General features: G+C 33.0%; 1 protein-coding gene across 1 annotated transcript; it reads left to right on the plus strand.

The window, feature by feature from the left end:
* The first annotated feature begins 2,665 nt into the window (after nucleotides 1-2,665).
* On the plus strand, nucleotides 2,666-15,987 carry LOC122291854 (nucleobase-ascorbate transporter 12). Its single transcript, XM_043099872.1, has 10 exons — nucleotides 2,666-3,456; nucleotides 3,800-3,897; nucleotides 4,009-4,179; nucleotides 5,341-5,441; nucleotides 9,025-9,160; nucleotides 9,326-9,376; nucleotides 9,505-9,792; nucleotides 10,781-11,015; nucleotides 12,769-13,055; nucleotides 15,338-15,987. The coding sequence occupies exons 1-10, from the start codon at nucleotides 2,937-2,939 to the stop codon at nucleotides 15,557-15,559; spliced, it is 2,109 nt and encodes a 702-aa protein (XP_042955806.1). The 5' UTR covers nucleotides 2,666-2,936; the 3' UTR covers nucleotides 15,560-15,987.
* The last annotated feature ends 4,455 nt before the right edge of the window (nucleotides 15,988-20,442 follow it).

Consider the following 20,442-nt stretch of genomic DNA (forward strand, 5'->3'; position numbering starts at 1 on the left):
ATTACATAAAGTCACATCAGTTTATAAATTTATTCTTATATAATTTCTTTATGGCTAAAACATTTTCATATATCTTTTATACTATTTGTCATGATATGATATAGTTAGAAAAGAAAATTTACAATTACATTATCTTATAAATTAAATCATGCCATGTCGATTGTGTAGGATTATGTTCTCCAACTTACATGTATATATATATATATATATATATATATATATTTTGGAGAGTTTTATATCGACTTACACCTAAAGAAAATGACATGACATAGTATGGTATGGCAGTCAACAAGATGGCTATGCATTAATCAATGCATCAAGGAGGAGAAAGACAATATGCCTTATTTAGTTTATGATAGAATATTATTACTTCTAATTAAGTTGAATAATCACATCTCCATGCAAGCAACCATCATGGTTCTTAGATGTTTTTCCCATAGTTTTGAATTCTATCCCTTTTGGTTAGGATTTTTCTATTTCGATACAGTATCCGCACTATACATCTTCATTTTAATTTTTTTCAAATTTCAGCTCATTTCAATTGATTTTAAACTCTTTTAATAATAATTTTATAATTTTTTGACATAATATAATTTTAAAATATAAAAAATGTTTATATAATCTGAATTTTATTGTAAGTTTAGCTAAATCTTCTCATTCACTCTTCGAAAAGAAATCAAGAAAGCCTTCTCATTCACTCTTTTTGAAATCTCATTATTTTCAAAGAAGTTCTAGGCTTATAGCTATCCTCTCGTGAAGAGATTGCTAGCCAGCTGGTTTATCATATAGACCAAATAACTACCGGGAAAATTGATGGCGACATACTTTAACAAACTTGAAGAAAGCAGGGATTCAGCTATCAGTCTTTTCAAACTACATATGCATGCTAGCCTTGCTTAATTTTTTAAAAAATATTTATTAAAAAACTTATTTCTCTATTTATCAGTTATTAATAGGTTAAAAATTATAAATAATATTTAAAATTAAAAATTAAAAAAATTTAATAAATAAATTTTATATTTTTCGTTTTTATTTATTTGGATGAGGATTGATGTCTTAAATTTTCTTGAAGAGAGGTGGAAGTTAGTTGGGTGATTTCAAATTTCAAACGGTGTCCAAAACAAAATGATATATAATGTCATTTTCAAAGGTGTCTAAAGTCAGCCTTTCAGAATTAATTATTTTATCCCCCGAAAGCATGTTTTCGGAGAAATCCTTCAAATATATAAGCTCCAGCTCTCCTTTTATTTGATTATTTCACCGTTTGGATAGTAGTTTGGATGGTAGAATAAGATTATATGATTTTAGATAAAATTTAAAAATTAAATAAAATATTAGTTTTTAATATTATTATTATTTTAAAAATTAAAAAATTGAATAATTTATTATATTTTATATAAAAATTTAAAAAAATTATAATGATAAAAATTTAAAAATTAATACTTTATAACTTCAATAACATCTTATGGTTAAGATTGTGTTATGTAACATTATAATTTAATTGAAGTATAAAGTGTCATTTTAATAGTTTAAGATAATATAATAATGTTATATATAATTTTAAGATGTACAAATTTTACATATCTTTTTAAAAAGATCGTAAGACCCTACTATTAAAAAGTTGAAATTTTTATTAATTTCAAAGAAAGTGTGCAGAACTTATATTTTAAAAAAATATTTTAATCATAAAAAAATTAAAAAAAAATTAAACTTGCAAAATGATGTGATTTATTTATTTGAAAGGAGGCTTTAACTTTATTGCTATGAAAAACTCTATACCAAGAGTAGCAATAAAATTTGGGATTTCCTCAAACTCAATAAGTACATTATCTATATCAAAAGCCTTCTTAGCTAGACAATGAGCCACCTAGTTGGTAGCCCTCTTGGTGTGATTCACTGCCACTACTCTTGACTTGCTAAGACTCTTCTTCACATATGATACTTTCAAACAAGATTGACCCCAATGTTCACCTTTCCCATTTGACAACATTAAGTGCATCTCACTTAAGAATTATCTTGCTTAGGCCAATATTTTAACCTAGTAAGATAGAATTATTTAATGTAATACGATAGAATATAAAATTAATTTTATTATAAAATATTAAATTATATCAATTGATGAATTTATTTTATAATTTTTTTTTATAATTGTAGCATTTCTCTATATTTCAAGAGTACAAAAAATATTTTTTAAGTCCATATCAATGTATCATGCATTTATTAAATAACTTATTGCTTATTTCATTTACCGTTAGGATATATTTTGCCTTATCTCATATCATTATTATAATTTTTTTAAAATTTTATATAAAATATAATAGATAATTTAATTTTTTTAAATCTTAAAATAATAATATTATTAAAAAATAATATTTTTATATTATTTTATTTAATTATCAAATTTTATCTCAATTCATCTTATTTCAACTTATTAACCAAACAATTCCTACAATATTAACGTAGAGCAATAAGATAAAAACAGAATTATTATTATTTTTCTTTACATTTCCTATGATATCCACGTCCAATTATTTCGGGAAAAAGTGACCGATATATATTAATATTAAATGCCTTGAAAAAGAAGAGACAAAGACAGTGTGAAATTAAAGAAATAAAATAATAAAAACGCGGTTTTAGCATTTGCTCCTCCACCGCTACCTTTGTTGTCTTCCTTTTGGCTTTTACCTCAGTGTCTCCCTAACCCCACTCTCACTCTCTCTCTCTCTGCACTCACTCTCACAGCTCATTTATCTCTCTCTCTCTCTCTCTCTCTAGCTCTAGGTCGGGGAAGATCTTGGAACTTCATTTCTTGAACTTTGTGCAGTGACTCGAGGCACTGACCGTAGAGATCAGATCTGTATACGCTTTGTTTAAGCCATGCGATACTACTGATTTTTTTTTTTTTTTTGGTTCTCGTTGTTGGTGTTGTTGTGAGGATGTCGAACTCTGACCCGAAACCACCGCAGCGTCCGGGTCCGTGGCCTCCGGCTCCGGAGTCCTCGGCAATGCCGCCTTCTTCGTGGGCCAAGCGGACTGGTTTCAAGCCCAAGTTCTCCGGTGAGACCAATGCCAGCGATTCGGGCCAGGTGATAGCTCCGCCGCCCCCGCAGAAGCCCAGAGAGACCGACCCGGCTCAGCCGGATCTCGATATGGGTCGGGTTAGGGCCGTGAACGGTGAGCGGGAGGGCGAGAAGGTTGTTCCGCAGACGCTGCCGCTCTCGCAGCCACAGACGGATAAGGATCGGACGGTGAAGAAACGGAGGGACTCTGATGGGCCGCCGAAGATTTCGGGAACCAACGGGCAGGCCCAGGGCGGGCCCGCGGAGCAGCCGTCAAGTAGGCCCGTGAGGAGCGATGCAGTGGTGGATGTCTTGCCACAGAATGTGGATGATGATGATGGGTTTGTGGGTAGGCACATGCATATGAAGTATGAGCTCAGAGATACACCTGGTCTTGGTGAGTTTCCCACTTGTTTACTTGTCTGGTACTATTTATAATATAATTTATTGAAAGAATGTGTTTTTTTTATTTCGAGTTCAGTTATTTTATTAATAATTCGAAATGGATTATGCTTTTCTTGAATGATGGTTGGGGTTCTTGTTGTTTCGCTGTGGTACTTAGATACTTTGAGATTTTTTATTTATCAAAAAAAAACTTAGATACTTTGAGATTTTAAACAAAATAATTCAAGACGATTTTTTCTTTCTTTTTTGGGCTTCATTGGTTATAGTTACATGTAAGTTGTTTTTTTTTTTTTTTGAAAATGTTTATGCTTATTTTTATCCCTGTAAATTTTCAGTTCCAATTGGTCTATACGGGTTCCAACATTTTACTTCGATGTTGGGTTCGTTGATTCTCATCCCGCTCGTCATTGTACCCGCAATGGGTGGAACTTATGTGAGTAGTGTAATTATTTTCTTATTGGAATTTTATGTATGACTGATTTGTTTAGTAATTAAAAAAACAATGTTCTGGTTATCTTGGTCTAATTGGATTTAGTGTGTTTAGGAGGATACTGCAAACGTGGTATCAACAGTCCTCTTTGTTTCGGGGGTGACTACACTTTTGCATACGTCTTTCGGGTCAAGATTGCCGCTGATACAGGGTCCATCGTTTGTTTTCCTGGCACCAGCATTGGCAATCATCAACTCCCCAGAGTTTCAAGGACTCAACGAAAATGTAAGCTCCTCTTTGTTATGGTTCAAATACATGTTAGTGACTTCCCATTTGTGTTTTCACGGTTCATTCCTGTTACATTGTTGAGCTATACACAATACAGAAAAAGAGTTGGGTATTGTACCTTACTTGCGTGTGGGTGAAAACACGCATGTATGTTTACATGTCTTTACATTATAGAATGGACTGATGGATATAATATGCTTTCATAAAATCATCTAGTTGAATCGTAAAGGATATGGGATACCTCAATTTTTGGAAAGTATATTGGATACCTTTCTTTTTTTATTGGTAAGTATATGTGATACCTTAACAAGCATAAAGCTTAAATATGTTCTGCTATCGCACAGAACGTTTGCTTAGCTTGTTTCTTAATATTTTGAGGAGCTCTCAAAAGAAATGCTACTGCTAATTTATAATTGGCCTGATTCCAACGCTTTAGTAAGCTGTTGAGATCATACTGTTTTAGAACCTGATAGTGCAACTTGGATATTATTACATCTGTCAGTAGTTGCTAAGAGAAGTAATGATTGAACAGGCAAAGACAGATAATCTTTATATTTCAGTCAGTTATGAAAACAGCCTTCTAAAACAAGGAAAGAAGAGAGTGGTAGCTGTATCAGAGAATTCTCTCTCTCTCTCTCTTTCTCTCTCTCTCAGTTGATCCTATCTGCCAACTCTTACTGTTTTGTGGTCTGTAACATATGGTAAAGTTTCCAAAGTGTTGTCTGAAAAGGTAAAAAGAGAAATGCAGAAACTGTTAAGAACTAATCAGTAGCAAAATTTTCTAAAACTCTTCGTTTGACACTTATTTAGAGGGTGTAAACTAATTGTTTGCACTCAAATCTTTACAATGCTCTCTAACTACCTTTGGTCAACAATTTAATACATATGCTTTGCAAGCATTCTTCTGCACTAAGGTTCCATGAGAGCGTTTAGGAATAATAATCACCTGTGATATATAGACTTACAATCAGAAGCCAATTATTCCTTAATATCTAATGTTTTATATACTATTCCTTTATTAACACTAAAAGTATGGAGATATGGCTTGCAAATATATAAAAAAACCCGTAAAAAAGTTAAAAAAATATGGATATATATATCGAGCTCTTTTATTCTATTGAGTTTTTGATACACTTGAGAGAATCATTTTACATGTAGAAATTCAAGCACATTATGAAGGAGCTACAGGGCGCCATAATAATAGCTTCAGCTTTTCAAGCATTACTTGGATATAGCGGACTGATGTCTGTATTATCGAGGTTTGATTCCATCATCTTTATGCTCTTCATATTCCAAATTCATTATTATCAAGTGCTTCACATTCCACTTATCAAATTAGAATCAGTCAATTTTGGAAGCATGAAGGGGGATTGGATAAGTTGCTCTAATTGATGTATTGATAAGCAGATTGCTTAAAGTTGTGAGTCGTGCCATTCATTATTTATTAGAATATGATACATTCATATATTCGATTATTTTGACCTTATGACATATATTATATTGAGTTAACAAATGCGGTATAACACCCATTTGAATCTAAATTTATAGTTTTTCCCATTCACTTCCCTTCCCATCCAAGAAAAAGGACAAAATTGATTGGTCTGATAGGCTGCAGCCCCGATGCAACTTCTTGGTTGCCTCAGGGAAAGCTGCTCACCCTTCCAATGAACATTAGAGAAGTTGACCCAGTTGTAGCTTAAGATTGGCTGACCAATGAACTGATGGCTTATGCGCCCTTCAGGTAGTCCCAATCGGCTGTTCAACCAAACTTTTTAATTTTCCTTTGAATAATTTGCTCAATCCAACTTCAAGAAATCATCCAAATAAAACTAGAAGAAAACATATCATAACAATGTGTTTAACTAAAATATTTGTTAGGCCAAAATGCGTAAATTGAAATATGCCAAAAGTTAGATCAAGCAACGAATCCACAGAAAAATTGAAAACTTTATTGCAAAATGCCAAAGTATGAATATGTCCTTTGTGGCTTCCCAACACATGCCTAGAACATGGTGATTTCTGAAACTAATTATTTTGAACTTTATCTTTTTGGTAACTGCAATCGGGATTTGAACTTTAAACTAGAAGCATGTAGGTGAGCTGTGGAACAAACTAGTAGAAAGAGGTGAGTTATGAAACAAATTATAACTTGTATGTATCCCAAATATTAAATTGAAAGGGTATCTAGTCTTTCTGTTGCTTAAAAAGAGTAGGCGAGCAACAATATTAATGAATCACTTATATTTGCATGCCATGACGAAAGCCCAATTAATACAAACTAATCATCTATGGATCTTGTTAGAAAATATAATTTAAATGGTGAAATTTTCTATTCCCATCACTTTAATATTTTGGCATGATTGGTGATTTAATATTGTACCAGAGCGGGGATCCTGAATTTGAACCCTTAATTTGCTCTACCTCTCAATTAAAATATCAAATTCCTTTCCTACTTAGTGGGTCCTTGTTACTTTTGGCCTCGCACATAAGTGAGTGTTAAAGAATATAATTTAAATGATTAAAGAATATAATTGAGTGTACATGGGCTATGCCTATTTCACTCATATCAATATAATTTACTTCTTACGTATAAAAAAAAAGATCTCAGCATTTATCAAATCTCATGAATGTCAGGCCTATAATAATTAACTTGTTCTACTTAGGGTTTGAGTTAATAACATACATTCATAATTAATCTACCAGAGAGACTAAACCCTTGGGGGTTGGCTCAAGTAGTAAGAGCCTTGGTCTTTGTGGTATGCTCCCTCTAGGTCTAAGGTTTGAAACCTTGGGTGCAAAAAATTTCTTGAGGCCATCGTAGGGGAATTTTTCCTTGACTTACCCAAGGTGCTCTTGCAGGAAACTCCTTGCCAATGGCCTGTGCACCCCCACGATTAGTCTGACTTTGTTCTGGACACCTAGTGCCAATAAAAAAAAAAAAAATGAAAATAATCTAGCAGAGAAACTGCTTACAACATAGTTACTTTTAGGGCTTTTCTTTTCCTAGGTTTTTGACTTGTTGAATTTGTGGACTAGGCCTCTGTCGGTTGGCTTTAGTCAACTTAGGGGTCAAAAGTTTTGCTGCTTCAGTACGTTTAGTTTGATTGCTTTGGGTTTGATTCATTTTATGTTCATGCCAACTTGGGGTCCTTGCTATTGGAATTGGGTGATTTGGGTAATGTATTGAGAAACCTACCTGCAATAGAATATGGTTGGTTGTAGCCTGTAGGATTTGGGCTAGGGACTCTAGAGGGAGTGGTTTAGGGTTTATTGATTGAATAAGGTTGTGAAAGGATTAAGCATAAAGAAAAATGGTTACTTATAAACAAAAAAAAAAAAGTATAAAGACAAACGGCGTTGGAACTTGAAGACTGCTGGTTGCTGAAATTTTATGGGAAAAGCTGTTTGGAGGAATTTAGATTTGATGTGATGGATTATTTCTTACCCAAAAAGTTGTGAGAACTTTGGATTTTTCAAGGGGTGTGACTTGGGTTTGAAAAGGGAGAAGAATGGATAAGATTTGTGGCTGTTCTGGGGCTGTAAGAAGCAATATTAAAGTGTGGTAGAATGGTTGAGTAAGAAAAAAGAATGGGAGAGAAAGAATCATATGAGGGCATATGTGCCATCAATAATCAAAATTAACTCAAGAAAATGTTTGAATCTCCGTTTTTTTTTTTTTTTTACGTGAAACCTCACCAAGGCAGGGCCCTTAATGGTTAACACCTCTAGGAGGAAACTCCAGATATATGGCCCCACCATCCAGAAGCTTACATTAGGTAACCATGAGAACTTATAATGCAAAATTGAACCCAAAATGTTTGAATCTACATCTCATTGCATGCTTGCACTTTGGCTGCTAGGCTGCACCTTGACGGGTGTTTTAGTCTATAAAACTCTTAAGAATGCATTGGCCATTGTTTGTCAAAGTTGACCCTTTGAGGCCAGCTAACCTGTGTGATGTCTCCAAACAGCCTTAAATATGAGTTATTTTGACTGAGAAAGTTTAGACTCCATTGAACTGATATCCGTTGGGGCAGTGAAATCAACCCTGCCAATAATCCTTAAAATAAATCATTATTAGTAAGATTTGGATGGTAAGTTTTGAAATTATGTTTTGTGGTTTTGATCTAATATATTGAAACTAAAGTTTCTTTCTGTAGGGATCACTTGTTGGCTTGGCTTGCTGATTTGCTCAAAAGCTTATTTTCAGAATAGTGATTGCTGTGATTCTCTCTGATCTTATTGTGCATTTGTGCTTTAGTTTCCTCATCTCTTTAATTAATCTAAGATGTGGTTTGTCTTGTGGAAGATAACTTTTTGGCAAACATATTCTCAGCGGACAACATTCTAAAGAAAATGATTTGTGTACTTGTATATTTCATTGCTGATCTTTACCGTGTTTTTTTTTTTTTTTGTGTTTTTTTTGGGGGGGGGGGGGGCGGGGTCGAGTCCTGGACATGTGGAATGAGGGAGGCTATTTTCTGGAATTATATCGTGCTCAGTTGCTCACTAAATCTTCCAGCAAGCTATACACCGGAGAATGTAGCATAATAATCTGAATTTTCCATTTAACAAAGAGACCCCAAGTATTTTTTTTTTTTTTGATAAATAACTGATCCCAAGTATGTGTATTAATTTGGATGAATTTGCATGAGTCATTAATGTGGTTGTAGCATTTAGATGTTATTATACTAAACCATACAGCATGAGTGGTGGTTTGCTACAAGTGTAGCTGATTTTTGTGTTGAGTGCCAAATATAATATTCTCTTGGATTAATTGTGAGGCCTTTTGTATGATACACCCAATAACTCAACTTCAGCTCATTGGCCTTCCCTTTTCAGGTTGATCAATCCAGTTGTTGTGTCCCCAACAGTTGCTGCTGTTGGACTTTCTTTTTATAGCTTTGGTTTCCCACGTGTTGGTACCTGTCTGGAGATTGGATCAGTGCAGATATTACTGGTCATTACTTTTTCTCTTGTAAGTATGGTGGAACTACTGTGGATTCATGTTAAATTATAGCAGTTTTGTAACATCATCTAGCTTATCTTCGTTTTCACTGAACATGTTAAATGTCTGACATTTCTTTTGTGGTTGGATTTTGTGCCAGAAACATCTAATTTGTTGTTTCCATACTTTCTGCAGTATCTTCGTAAGATATCTGTTTTTGGTCATCGTATATTTTTAATATATGCGGTAAGTTACTTTTACAAGTTCATCTTTTTATTCGTCTTCTTTCTGATTGTTGATACAACTGTATATTTACAAACAATAGAGCACACATTTCTTATAATGTAATGCGGTTATCCTTATTTTATTGTCAGGTTCCATTGGGCCTGGCAATCACATGGGCAGCTGCTTTCCTTCTAACTGAAGTGGGAGTTTATAGTTACAAAGGCTGTGATGTAAATGTGCCTGCTTCGAATATGATATCTGAGCACTGCAGAAAGTATCTCTCAAGGATGAAACATTGTCGAGTTGATACTTCTCATGCATTAAAATCTTCCCCATGGTTCAGGTTTCCTTATCCATTACAATGGGGTACTCCTGTCTTCCACTGGGAAATGGCTCTTGTTATGTGTGCAGTGTCCATTATCTCATCAGTCGATTCGGTTAGTTTTCTGTCATTTATCACAACTTGACACTTCCTCTTGAAGATTTATAATTTTTTCGGTAAGTGAGATTAATTCTAGGTAAACAGAGTGTATATAATCCATACACCTAACCGGAAGGAGCAAAAAGGTTAAAGAAGTCAGGGTTTATAATTTTCGTTCAATTTAACCTTCTTTTCAATTTTCTCCAAGTTCACCATTAAACATCTTTTGGTGATTAATTATTGACATACAATATTCACCCATAATTATTTACGTGGTATGTTTATTTCTCTAAATCTATAAGGTGTGCACTTAAATATTTGGCTGTGACCTGCCAGCAAAGGGGCTTGCTTGAGAAACTAACGCCTGAGTATTGTTCTTCACTTGAAAAAATTGTCATTTGTTATGACATGGGCGAAACTGTTGAAATTGAATTTGTTGGACTTAGCAACAACAAATAATGAATGGAATAATGCATAGGACTATCTCTGACAAGGAAAGTTTTCATATTATAATTATCTAAAATTTTGGAAATAGATCTTTTTTATTCTATAAAAGAAGTGTTATGATGAATACCAAATTTTGTCCTAAAAAATCTGATCTGCACTGACTTCAGGACTTCCCTATTAAGGATGCCATATTTATTAATTTTAAGATTTTCAATCAGTAGACAATGAAACTAGTCCCATTACAGCGTTAGACATTTCTTTCACAACATTGTGGTTGGCTCTGCTTTTTCTGCAAAATTCTGTGGAGTTCTTAGGTTAGTTGATTAGATTCAGATGGATTTTTGCTGTTATAAAATTTCCTTGAACATACCCTTGATGTCTGATTCAGTCAAACATGCCACATTTAGTTTCCCACGTGAATTCATGTACAATTTAAATTTTTATTTTTATCAACTTTATTTCATTTTGTTGTACAAATCTGCTTATTAATGTGCCTAAAAGAATTGTATGCTTCACCTGATTCTTATTTGGGTTTTTCTTTGTTTTAAACTGATTAGGTCGGATCATACCATGCATCTTCGTTGTTGGTCGCATCAAGACCTCCAACCCCAGGTGTTCTTAGCCGAGGGATTGGTCTGGAAGGTCTTTCGAGTGTTTTGGCTGGTCTTTGGGGTACAGGAACGGGGTCCACCACTCTTACTGAAAATGTACACACTATTGCTGTGACCAAAATGGGAAGCCGCAGAACAGTGGAATTAGGCGCATGTGTTTTGATAGTCTTATCCCTCGTAGGTGAGTATTTGTTTTTTGTTTCCAAAAATCTACTGACGACAACATGGCAATTAAATTTGAGATCGTCTGCCATTGGTACGCAACGATGCAACTTCTTAGATATGCACATCATAGAATGTAGACTCTAAGCTGTATAGGCACTGGTGGTACCCACAACGTGTTTATTTTTTTTTCCTTTGGGTGTATTTTGGCTCACATATGCTCTGAATTTTCTCTGCAACTTTTTTATTATAAATTTCATATGCCACATTTCTTTGGCCTGCATTTGTCTTTCCAGTGATGGCCCAGTTTGTCTTCTTTCATTCATAATCAAATTGCAAGTCAAGTAGGTCTAAATGAAAAGCCAGGGAGACAGCATACTTTTGGACAGCTTCTAAACTAGGGGCTCTAGGTCTAGAAGTTCAGAATGTGCCTGAGGGAGGTTTGCCTCCACCTCTCGTTGGACGGATAGGAGAGCAGATAGTGCTTTGTGGAGATGCTGGTTAATTTGTCATTTCAAGTTAACCCCTAGGGGTTGGCTCTTGGGGGTATGCTTCCCCAGGTCTAAGGTTCAAATCCCCTTGGGTGCAAACAATCTTTAGGAGCTATCGGATTGGAGGTTTTTCTCCTTGAATTACCCGAGATGTACTTGCGGGAAACTCCTTGCTGAAGGCTTGTGTACCCCTTGGGTCTAGTCGGGACGTTGTTCCTGAACACCCGGTGCCAATATAAAAGAAAGTGTCATTTCAAGTTCGATGACAGTGATGTTTGGAAAGTGAACAGTTTTCTTGAGCCCAACTCAACCCAGATTGTTGGGTTTGGATGATACAAGCAACTCTGTTAATTTGGATTTTGAGCTAATGACACAAACAAGTGCTAGTTCGAGGTTAATTTCAACATAATGAAAGCAGTGGGTGGGGTGTCATGTAAAGTTTTGATACCACAAAGTGAATGATATGCAGAGCCAATGATTCACTTGATCCGTGTAATGGGGATGCGTTACACGGGATTGGGGTTTAACCTGGTAAAAGTCATGTTGCGATTGCTGGGTTTCTGGGATTTCTTGTCATAAAAAAGATGATATGCAAAGATAGCACGCTATGAAATATCTTTCTAAATTAGGATGTTTGGATTATCAAGTGTGCTGTGTATACCAAATTGTTATATTATCATCATGCTTGTTAATCATATTGTGTATTTTTGGGAGAAAGAAAGAGGATATGAGGTTAGGGTTTGCTGGGATTTAAATTTGCTGATCTTTTTGACCTTGTCTCATGGATCTATCTCATTTTTTTTTTCTCGAGTTAACCAAAAGAGGTTAATTACATAAGTTTCAAACTTTCATTTTGATTAATAATTTAATCAGTTTTAGTTTTATCTTTTCTCCCACCTTCAGAAGAATAAAGCATAGGCATTTCCACTATCATTATAATTTTCTGAAAGGTAACTGTCTCAGTTTCATATTTCATATATAAATCTCTATAGAATCTTTGAAAAAGACTTCCTTTCATACGAAAGAAAAGACTTACTATCTTTGGGATCTGATTCTACACCCCTGCTCAATAACTTAGGGGATCGACTCTATTACATAAGTTGAAGACTCCATTACCACCTGAACAACATGGAAATACAGATTCAGTTTAGGGAAACTACTGTTTGGTCTTACCGTGACAAATTCTAATTAATTGATGTTTACAACAGTATACAACATAAGGCTTCTTGTTTCTCATGTTATTAACTAATGTTTACTCTGTATGTACCTAATGCCTTACAGGTAAAGTTGGAGGCTTTATAGCGTCAATTCCTGAAGTCATGGTTGCTGCTTTATTGTGCTTCATGTGGGCGATGCTTACAGCTTTGGGCTTGTCAAATCTACGTTATAGTGAGGCTGGAAGCTCACGGAATATTATCATCGTTGGATTATCTTTGTTTTTCTCTCTTTCAGTACCAGCCTACTTTCAGCAGTATGACATGTCTCCTAATAGCAACTTCTCTGTCCCAAGTTATTTTCAGCCTTACGTTGTGGCTTCTCATGGGCCTTTCCGCAGCAAATATGGAGGGGTATGCTTATTTCTTACCTTTTTGTAATAAGAAAGTGCGTCTAATATTCTGTCTGTCTCATCTGTCTTATTTAGGGCCGAGCACCAACAATGTTGGAGTTGGAGTGCCCTACCTCTGACTCCGACAAATCCGACCTCCAACTCCGATTCGCATAGCCTCCGATTTGACTCCAACTTCGGAGTCGGATTTGGACTTTTTTATTGGGTTTTTTTTTCTTAGCTCATTTGAAATTTCAATTTGACAATCTTGGGCTCTCACTAGTCGGATTTGGGCTTCCAGATTTTAGTTTTTTTTTTTTTAAAAAACATTTTTTTCAATTTCAATTTTATTAAAACATAACCAAAATTGAAAAAATAAATCATTGTACAAATTAATGTTATTATACATTAGTATTATATGTTATTATATGCTAATATTTATACATTAGTATTACATGTTATTATGCATTGATTATTATACATTACTAGTACATGTTATTATACTTTAGTTATTTATTACATGTTATTATAAATTTATATATTTGTGTTTATACATAATACATTAGTATTAAATGTTGTCATACATTAGTTATTATATAAGTAGTATTACATGTTATTATACATTAGTGTTTATGCATTAGTTGTTAGTAGACATTAGTGTTACGTGTTAGTAATAGTTAATAGTATGGTGTTTACATATATTAAACTATTATTAGTCAATTTAGTCTATTTATATTATAGTGTAAGCATATTATTTTGTAATAATTTGCTCATACTAGTATATTATTGAATTTAATTAACTATATCAGTTATAGTTATTTAAAGTATATATGATTAATATATAAAAAATACATATATTTTTATAAAATATGTGCAATATTGGAGTCAGAGTTGGAGTTGGTACATCGTCACCTTCGACTCCGACTTTTTTGGTTAAAAAAACTCAACTTTGACTCCGACTTATCGGAATTGGAGTAAAGTCGGAGCGAAGTCAGTGCGGAGTCGGATTTTTAGATTTTTGCTCAGTCCTAGTCTTATGGCTTGCTACAATGTCAATATCGATTGGATGCTAGTAAAATGCTGTGTTCAATTCATATATTACCTCCCTTCGATCCATCTATATTTCCATCGTGTACAACTAGATGGTTGCAATCAGTAGGGTTGTAATCAAGCCGGTTTTTGGCTTGCATAGCTCAGCTCGACTCAAAATACTCGAGCTCGATATTTTTTTTTTAATTCTTTGTTCGAGCTCGACTCAATAAGCTAAACTCTCAACTCGAGCTCGAGCTTGTCCTACAAATGAATTCGAGTCGAGCTGAGCTCAAGTTCGAGCTTGAATTGTTTTTTTTTTTGCATAAGATTGAATAATTAATAAATTAAATAAATAAAAAAAGAACTAATATTGAATTTATACAACTAACAAGTAGAACCTTTATTAAATTATAAAATTTTAAAAAGTTTATAAATAATTAATATCTAACTAGTTGATATTTATCCAAAATAACAATATATTATATGCCTACATATATTATTAATACATACACTTAATATAATAGTATGTATCTATTTCATATATGGTTCCCACATACTAGTATATGAAATTATTAAAACTTATAAAAAAAAAGTATATGAAATTATTCAATTTTATCGACTAATTATTATACAAATTAGAAAATATACCTATGAAGTATATTCACTATATAGACATAAGTAATTAGAATACATATTATATATTTAATTATAAAAGTGGTATGCTTATATTATTAGCTAATACATATATACATGCATAGGTATATGTATATATTTATCAATGTATGAATGAGTTTTAATTGAGTCGAGCTAACGAGTCGACTCGAGCCTAAACGAGCGGGCTATTGAACAGACTGGTTCATTTACAGTCCTGGCAGTCAGTTTGATTGTGACAAGAAATTAAAATTGACCTTTTACATGCGAAGCTGCCTGGATATTTTAAAGCAATTGATTGATTGGCTCCATAAATTTGACTTCTCACTGTACAATCTTTCTGCACTCAATCTTGACATCTGTTGGTGGCTCCTTTTTTTCTCTCTGTGAGTTTATATGGTTGTGGATGTAAAGAGCTAGCTGTGCATTAACATCATGAAGTTGATGCTACAAGTTAAGCTGTACTTTTTATCTTTGCATATCGGGCCCCTGGTGAAACTGCAAATTGGTGGGATATTGCTCCCGCCATAACTCTCAAATAATTGAATATCAGAAATGCAAACTGATTCCATTGTGCACTTAACATCCGGGTAACTTTTTGTTTATATGGTTTATGTGCAGGTGAACTATGTCCTGAACACATTACTGTCATTGCACATGGTGATTGCATTCCTGGTGGCTGTTATTCTGGACAACACTGTACCTGGTAGTCGGCAGGAACGTGGGGTATATGTTTGGTCTGAACCAGATGCTGCAAGGAGGGAACCTGCTGTTATTAAAGACTATGAGTTGCCCTTCAGAGTTGGTCGGATTTTTAGATGGGTGAAGTGGGTTGGGATTTGAGAGAAGGTTTTTTCTGCTGGTATTGCTCACCATTGCATTGTCAGGCTCATGTCTTCCACCAACGTGGAATTGCTGTACCGCTTTGCAATTCTAAGCGCGACAACCTCAGGCTTGGATGGTAAAATATCAGCCTAAAATCTGATTTTCCTTGAAGACGAGACGTCTTGGCACTAGAGATCTTATAGAGATATTTTTGTACATTTCAGGATCCCAGATGGATCTGTTTGTGTTGTAATTTTAGATCATAAACGTTGTATCTAGTTTTGAGTCATTGAGAACGTCGAGTTGGACTTTTTCTCTCATTGGAGCATGCAATTAGGATTCATCTTGCTGGTGTATATGTTTTTATTTTTCGGTTTTTTGGTCGCTAGTCAGATTTCTGGACTCTTGGATTCTTTAATGGAAATGAGGTACGGTTTATTGTGAAAGTGTGAATGGAGCAAACATGTATTTTCTTGTACAATATGCCATACGACCTATAATTTCTTTAAAAGAAATTAAAGTTGATACGTGGTAGTTTATGATTGGACCAGACGTTTTCCATTGAGGATGAACGAAAAATCTTGATGGACTTTTTCTAAATAGCTCATAAGAAATGTTAGACTAAATTTGCTTTAACAAGAACTCATATTTACATAACTACACTATGCTTGACGTAGAATTGTAAAAGAGTTGTAAATTTACATTTAAAATAAATTCTAGTGCTGCTTGACTTCAAATTTAATTCTTAACTTTGTCCCTGGTTTTATATTTAGGGGAAATCTTAGGTTCAACCAAGTGAGAAAACAAACACACTTAGGATGGAAAGATATTATATCTCTTAGTGGCTGATCTAATTTTTCAAAGCCCATTTAATACTATACATTGCCACGAATGCTTTTGCAGACGCCCATGTTTTAGATAGCTTGAAACCATTGTCATTCAACCAAGTATCATTTTGGTTGTTATGATCCGTTATAATATTCATTATTATTTTGTTTCGGTGATATTGGTTGGCATCAAGGCATACAAATGGAAGAGAAAGAAATAGAATTATCATATACCTAAACAAGAGCATTGACTTACCCCAACAATCAGCCTAGTAGATTAGTCATTTAGAAGAGAGCAACAAGGTCATAATGATTGCTAGAATTATTGCATTTTGTGTTCAAGCTTCAAATTTATTACTTTCTAATTACTACATTTAACTTTCTATAATTTTGAATAAAAAAAAGGAAGCAACCTGTTGTTTTATGTCGTGAATACTATTGTTATAAGTTACAAATAAGAGAAAATAATAAGTCAATTCTGCTTTTTTCTGGCCGTCTATTACAACAATTCGTGGTTGATTTTTATATTAAGATTGGAATACTTTCGTAATAAGTAGCAAAAAATTTGATCTGAGGTGTATCATTGTATCGTCGATAGTATTTTAGTTGGATAGAGTCATGGTTCCAAAGTTGGCAGGTGTATTATTTGCTTATTCTTTTATTGGGGGCCCAACAGAAGTGCAAATGATATATGAAAGTGATGACTTTAGTACATTGTTTTGAAAAATCTGAGATTTTCTTAACCGTGATATGTAATCTAAGTTGGAAAGAAACCATCGATAACTAGAGACCATAAGAGGAGGCATAAATCACTATGATTTAATTGCACGCATCTTTTGAACAAAATTTGAAGAATTAAAATACAAATTGTTCAAACTATAGGTGATAAGATTGTATCAGCAAAATACCTAATAAAAATGAAAGACTGTGTTTGTATAAATCATTACATATGATGTATGGTCCTTGTCGTATATTAAACCCAATTAATATGTGCATGAGAAAAATGACATGCAAAAATCACTATCCGAAAAACTTTATATCTAACAAGATTGTTGGAATCGAATTTTTTTCACAATACAAAAGCTGTGATGATGGAATGTTTGCTAGGGTTAGAGGTAGAGACATGAATAATTATTGGGTCGTTCTGCATAGTCTATATCTCATTCTAAAATTCAATTGTCATATCAATGTAGATATTTGGTCTACAATCAAGGTAGTCAAACACCTATATAAGTACATCTAAAAAGGTTATGATTGTGTTGCTTTCAATTTGATTTCTGAACAAAGTACTCAAGAGATTGATCAAATTTAACAATTCCATTAAGCTTGATGAATTAGAAATCATGTGGAGGATATATGACTTAACTCTTCAAGAAAATCCATCGGTCTATAATTTGCACCTCCACATTTTAGATCAACAAATGGTAGCTTTTTGTGCAAATGAAGACTTGAACGACATTCTAAATTCTTATTTTTCTGCAAATTCAATGTTAACTGAATTCTTATTAAGAAATCGAGTGAAAAAAATGCCCGACACCTTTTGTATAAAGAATTTTCCAAGGTTTCTGTTTAGAGCCAACAACCAAAAAATAGCCTCCAAGAAAAAAATAGCTGGCATAGGTTGAATTGTTACAAGTCCATTTAAAGATAAAAGATATTATATTTGAATATTGTTAAACCATATAAGCGGTCCCTTATCATTTGACTATAGAAAAATAATTTGTAGTGCGATCACATTAAAATTTCACAAGGCAGCTAATAGCTATCTTACATGGTTAGTTGGAGATAGATAATAGCTTGGAAGATTGTTTGCAAGAGGTATTTTTGTATCAAATGTTATATGACTAATTGAAACATTTATTTGGAACAATTGGTATATTGTAACCCTACAAATTCAAAAAAATTTTGAAAACATTTTGAACAAGATATGTCAACTGATCTCAAAATAGAAGATAGCACACCACTGGATATCAAAAGAAATGTCTTGCGAAGTCATAAATATTCCATTTACACTTGAATCAAGTGAAAAGAAATGCATGTTCCATTTACTAGATAACAATATTTCTTTTGATGAGGATAAGTTTGGATTTAGGGAGATCAAATATGAAGTGGCTATCACAATTCTGAAGGAAGATCTTTAAGCCTTGATAGCCTTTAATGAAAAACAACAATATGGATACAACAATGACATTAGTGGTACAAGGAAGACATTCTTATATAAAAAATTAATTGTCGCAGTTTAATCAAAATAATTAATCGTATTTGCAGTTGCATCGTCTGGTGTACATGCATCTATTTTATCTAGGGTTGAATAGCACATTCATTGTTCAAGTTGGATATTGTCATAAATATCATATGTAATGTTAGTAAAGAGGGAGCCATACAAATTGTTACGTACTACAAGCCTGATCATATGGGATAAAAAATCTATGTCTAGAAAACAATATATGGATCCACAAGGCCTAGATTATTCATAATTACCATTTGGTGGCAATGTTATTGTGTTAACTTTTACCATCTGGTGAGAATTTTTCTTAACTTTTACCTGTAGCTCTTAAAGGTACAAGAAGAGAAAAAATTAATGCCAATTTAGCATTACCCTATTTATGTATTACCTTGAATAAGATTAAATTAACTAAAAATATGGTATCAATATTAGTCTAAGTTTATCAAATTATTTATTTCAAGTCGACAATGAAATAGCACTGTTTCCTATTGAATAACAGATAGTGAAATGCTTATTCCTAACATAAACGATGTTGAATCTCTAGATTGTTTAAAAGGATGATGTCTTTCAAGATATTTATAACTACATAGAAAATTTGTTGCAGGAGAAGAATTGAGCTATTTTACACCAAAAAATAATTTTGTGGATGAAATAAATATTGTGCTTATTCAAAAATTTCCTGGTGAAGTTACGTAGTGTTATTATTGCTTTGATGAAATAATAAATACATCTTATCAGGGCATTATGGATAATTTTTTTAACAGTACCGTGACACCTAATAAGCTTCATCATCATGAACTATTGCTTAAGAAAAACTGTCCCATCATGTTGCATAGGAATATTGATCACTTGAAAGGCTTATGCCATGGAACACATCTAATTTGTCGTATCTATAATCGCAATGTCATTGTTGTAAAAATTGAAGTTAGCCATCATAATAGAAAAACAATTTTCATACCATTCATACATTTATTATCGAGTACAGATGAAAATTGTGGATTCTCATTCAAAATGACACAATTTCTTGTCAAACTAAGTTTCACAATGACAATAAATAAATAAATTAGGCAAATATTAGATTTTATTGGGATATATTTACCCCAACCTATTTCTATTATTGTCAACTATATGTGGCATTTTCAAGGGCCAAGACAATTGTTTTAGTTAAGGTTCTTATAAGGCCAATATCAAATGATCATGAATGTGAATAAATTTGAAAAAAAAAAAGCAATTGTGTATAAAGAACTATTTGCATTAAAATATTCATCGTAACTTCAAATATGTCAATTCCAATATACTATTTTTTATTCTGTATATTTGGTCTTTTCTTTTATTTGTGCTTATTGCTATTTTATTCAAGAATATATTATAATTATTCAATGAGAAATTAACTACATTTGCTAATATATTTTCTTTTTTCATGCATAACTACACTACTAGAGGATGCAAACATTGTATACATCTATAAAAAAAATATTACTCATAGCACAATAAATTGGAAGAAAAAAATGATTATTTGAAACAGATCATGGAATGTATTGAATAATATTCACCAACAAAGTATTAGAACTTAACATTGATTGATTCCTAAGTAATGCACTTCCTATGTTTGGTTATGATAAACGAATCTTTCAAAATTTGTGTTTTGTTTTGTTCAAAATCAATACTCAGTGATTATAAACATATTCATTTTGACAATTTACTCAAAATGTTGATTTATTATAACATCCAAAATTGACTTTACAATGTATCTGATCATCATATCTAACAATAAGTTCGTGTATATTATTGCTAATATATTTAATGTTCTTTAGAGCAATCAGTAGCATGCAACTATTTTCAATAAG

The sequence above is a fragment of the Carya illinoinensis genome, chromosome 13 (assembly GCF_018687715.1).
Source record: "Carya illinoinensis cultivar Pawnee chromosome 13, C.illinoinensisPawnee_v1, whole genome shotgun sequence".
NCBI lineage: Eukaryota > Viridiplantae > Streptophyta > Magnoliopsida > Fagales > Juglandaceae > Carya > Carya illinoinensis.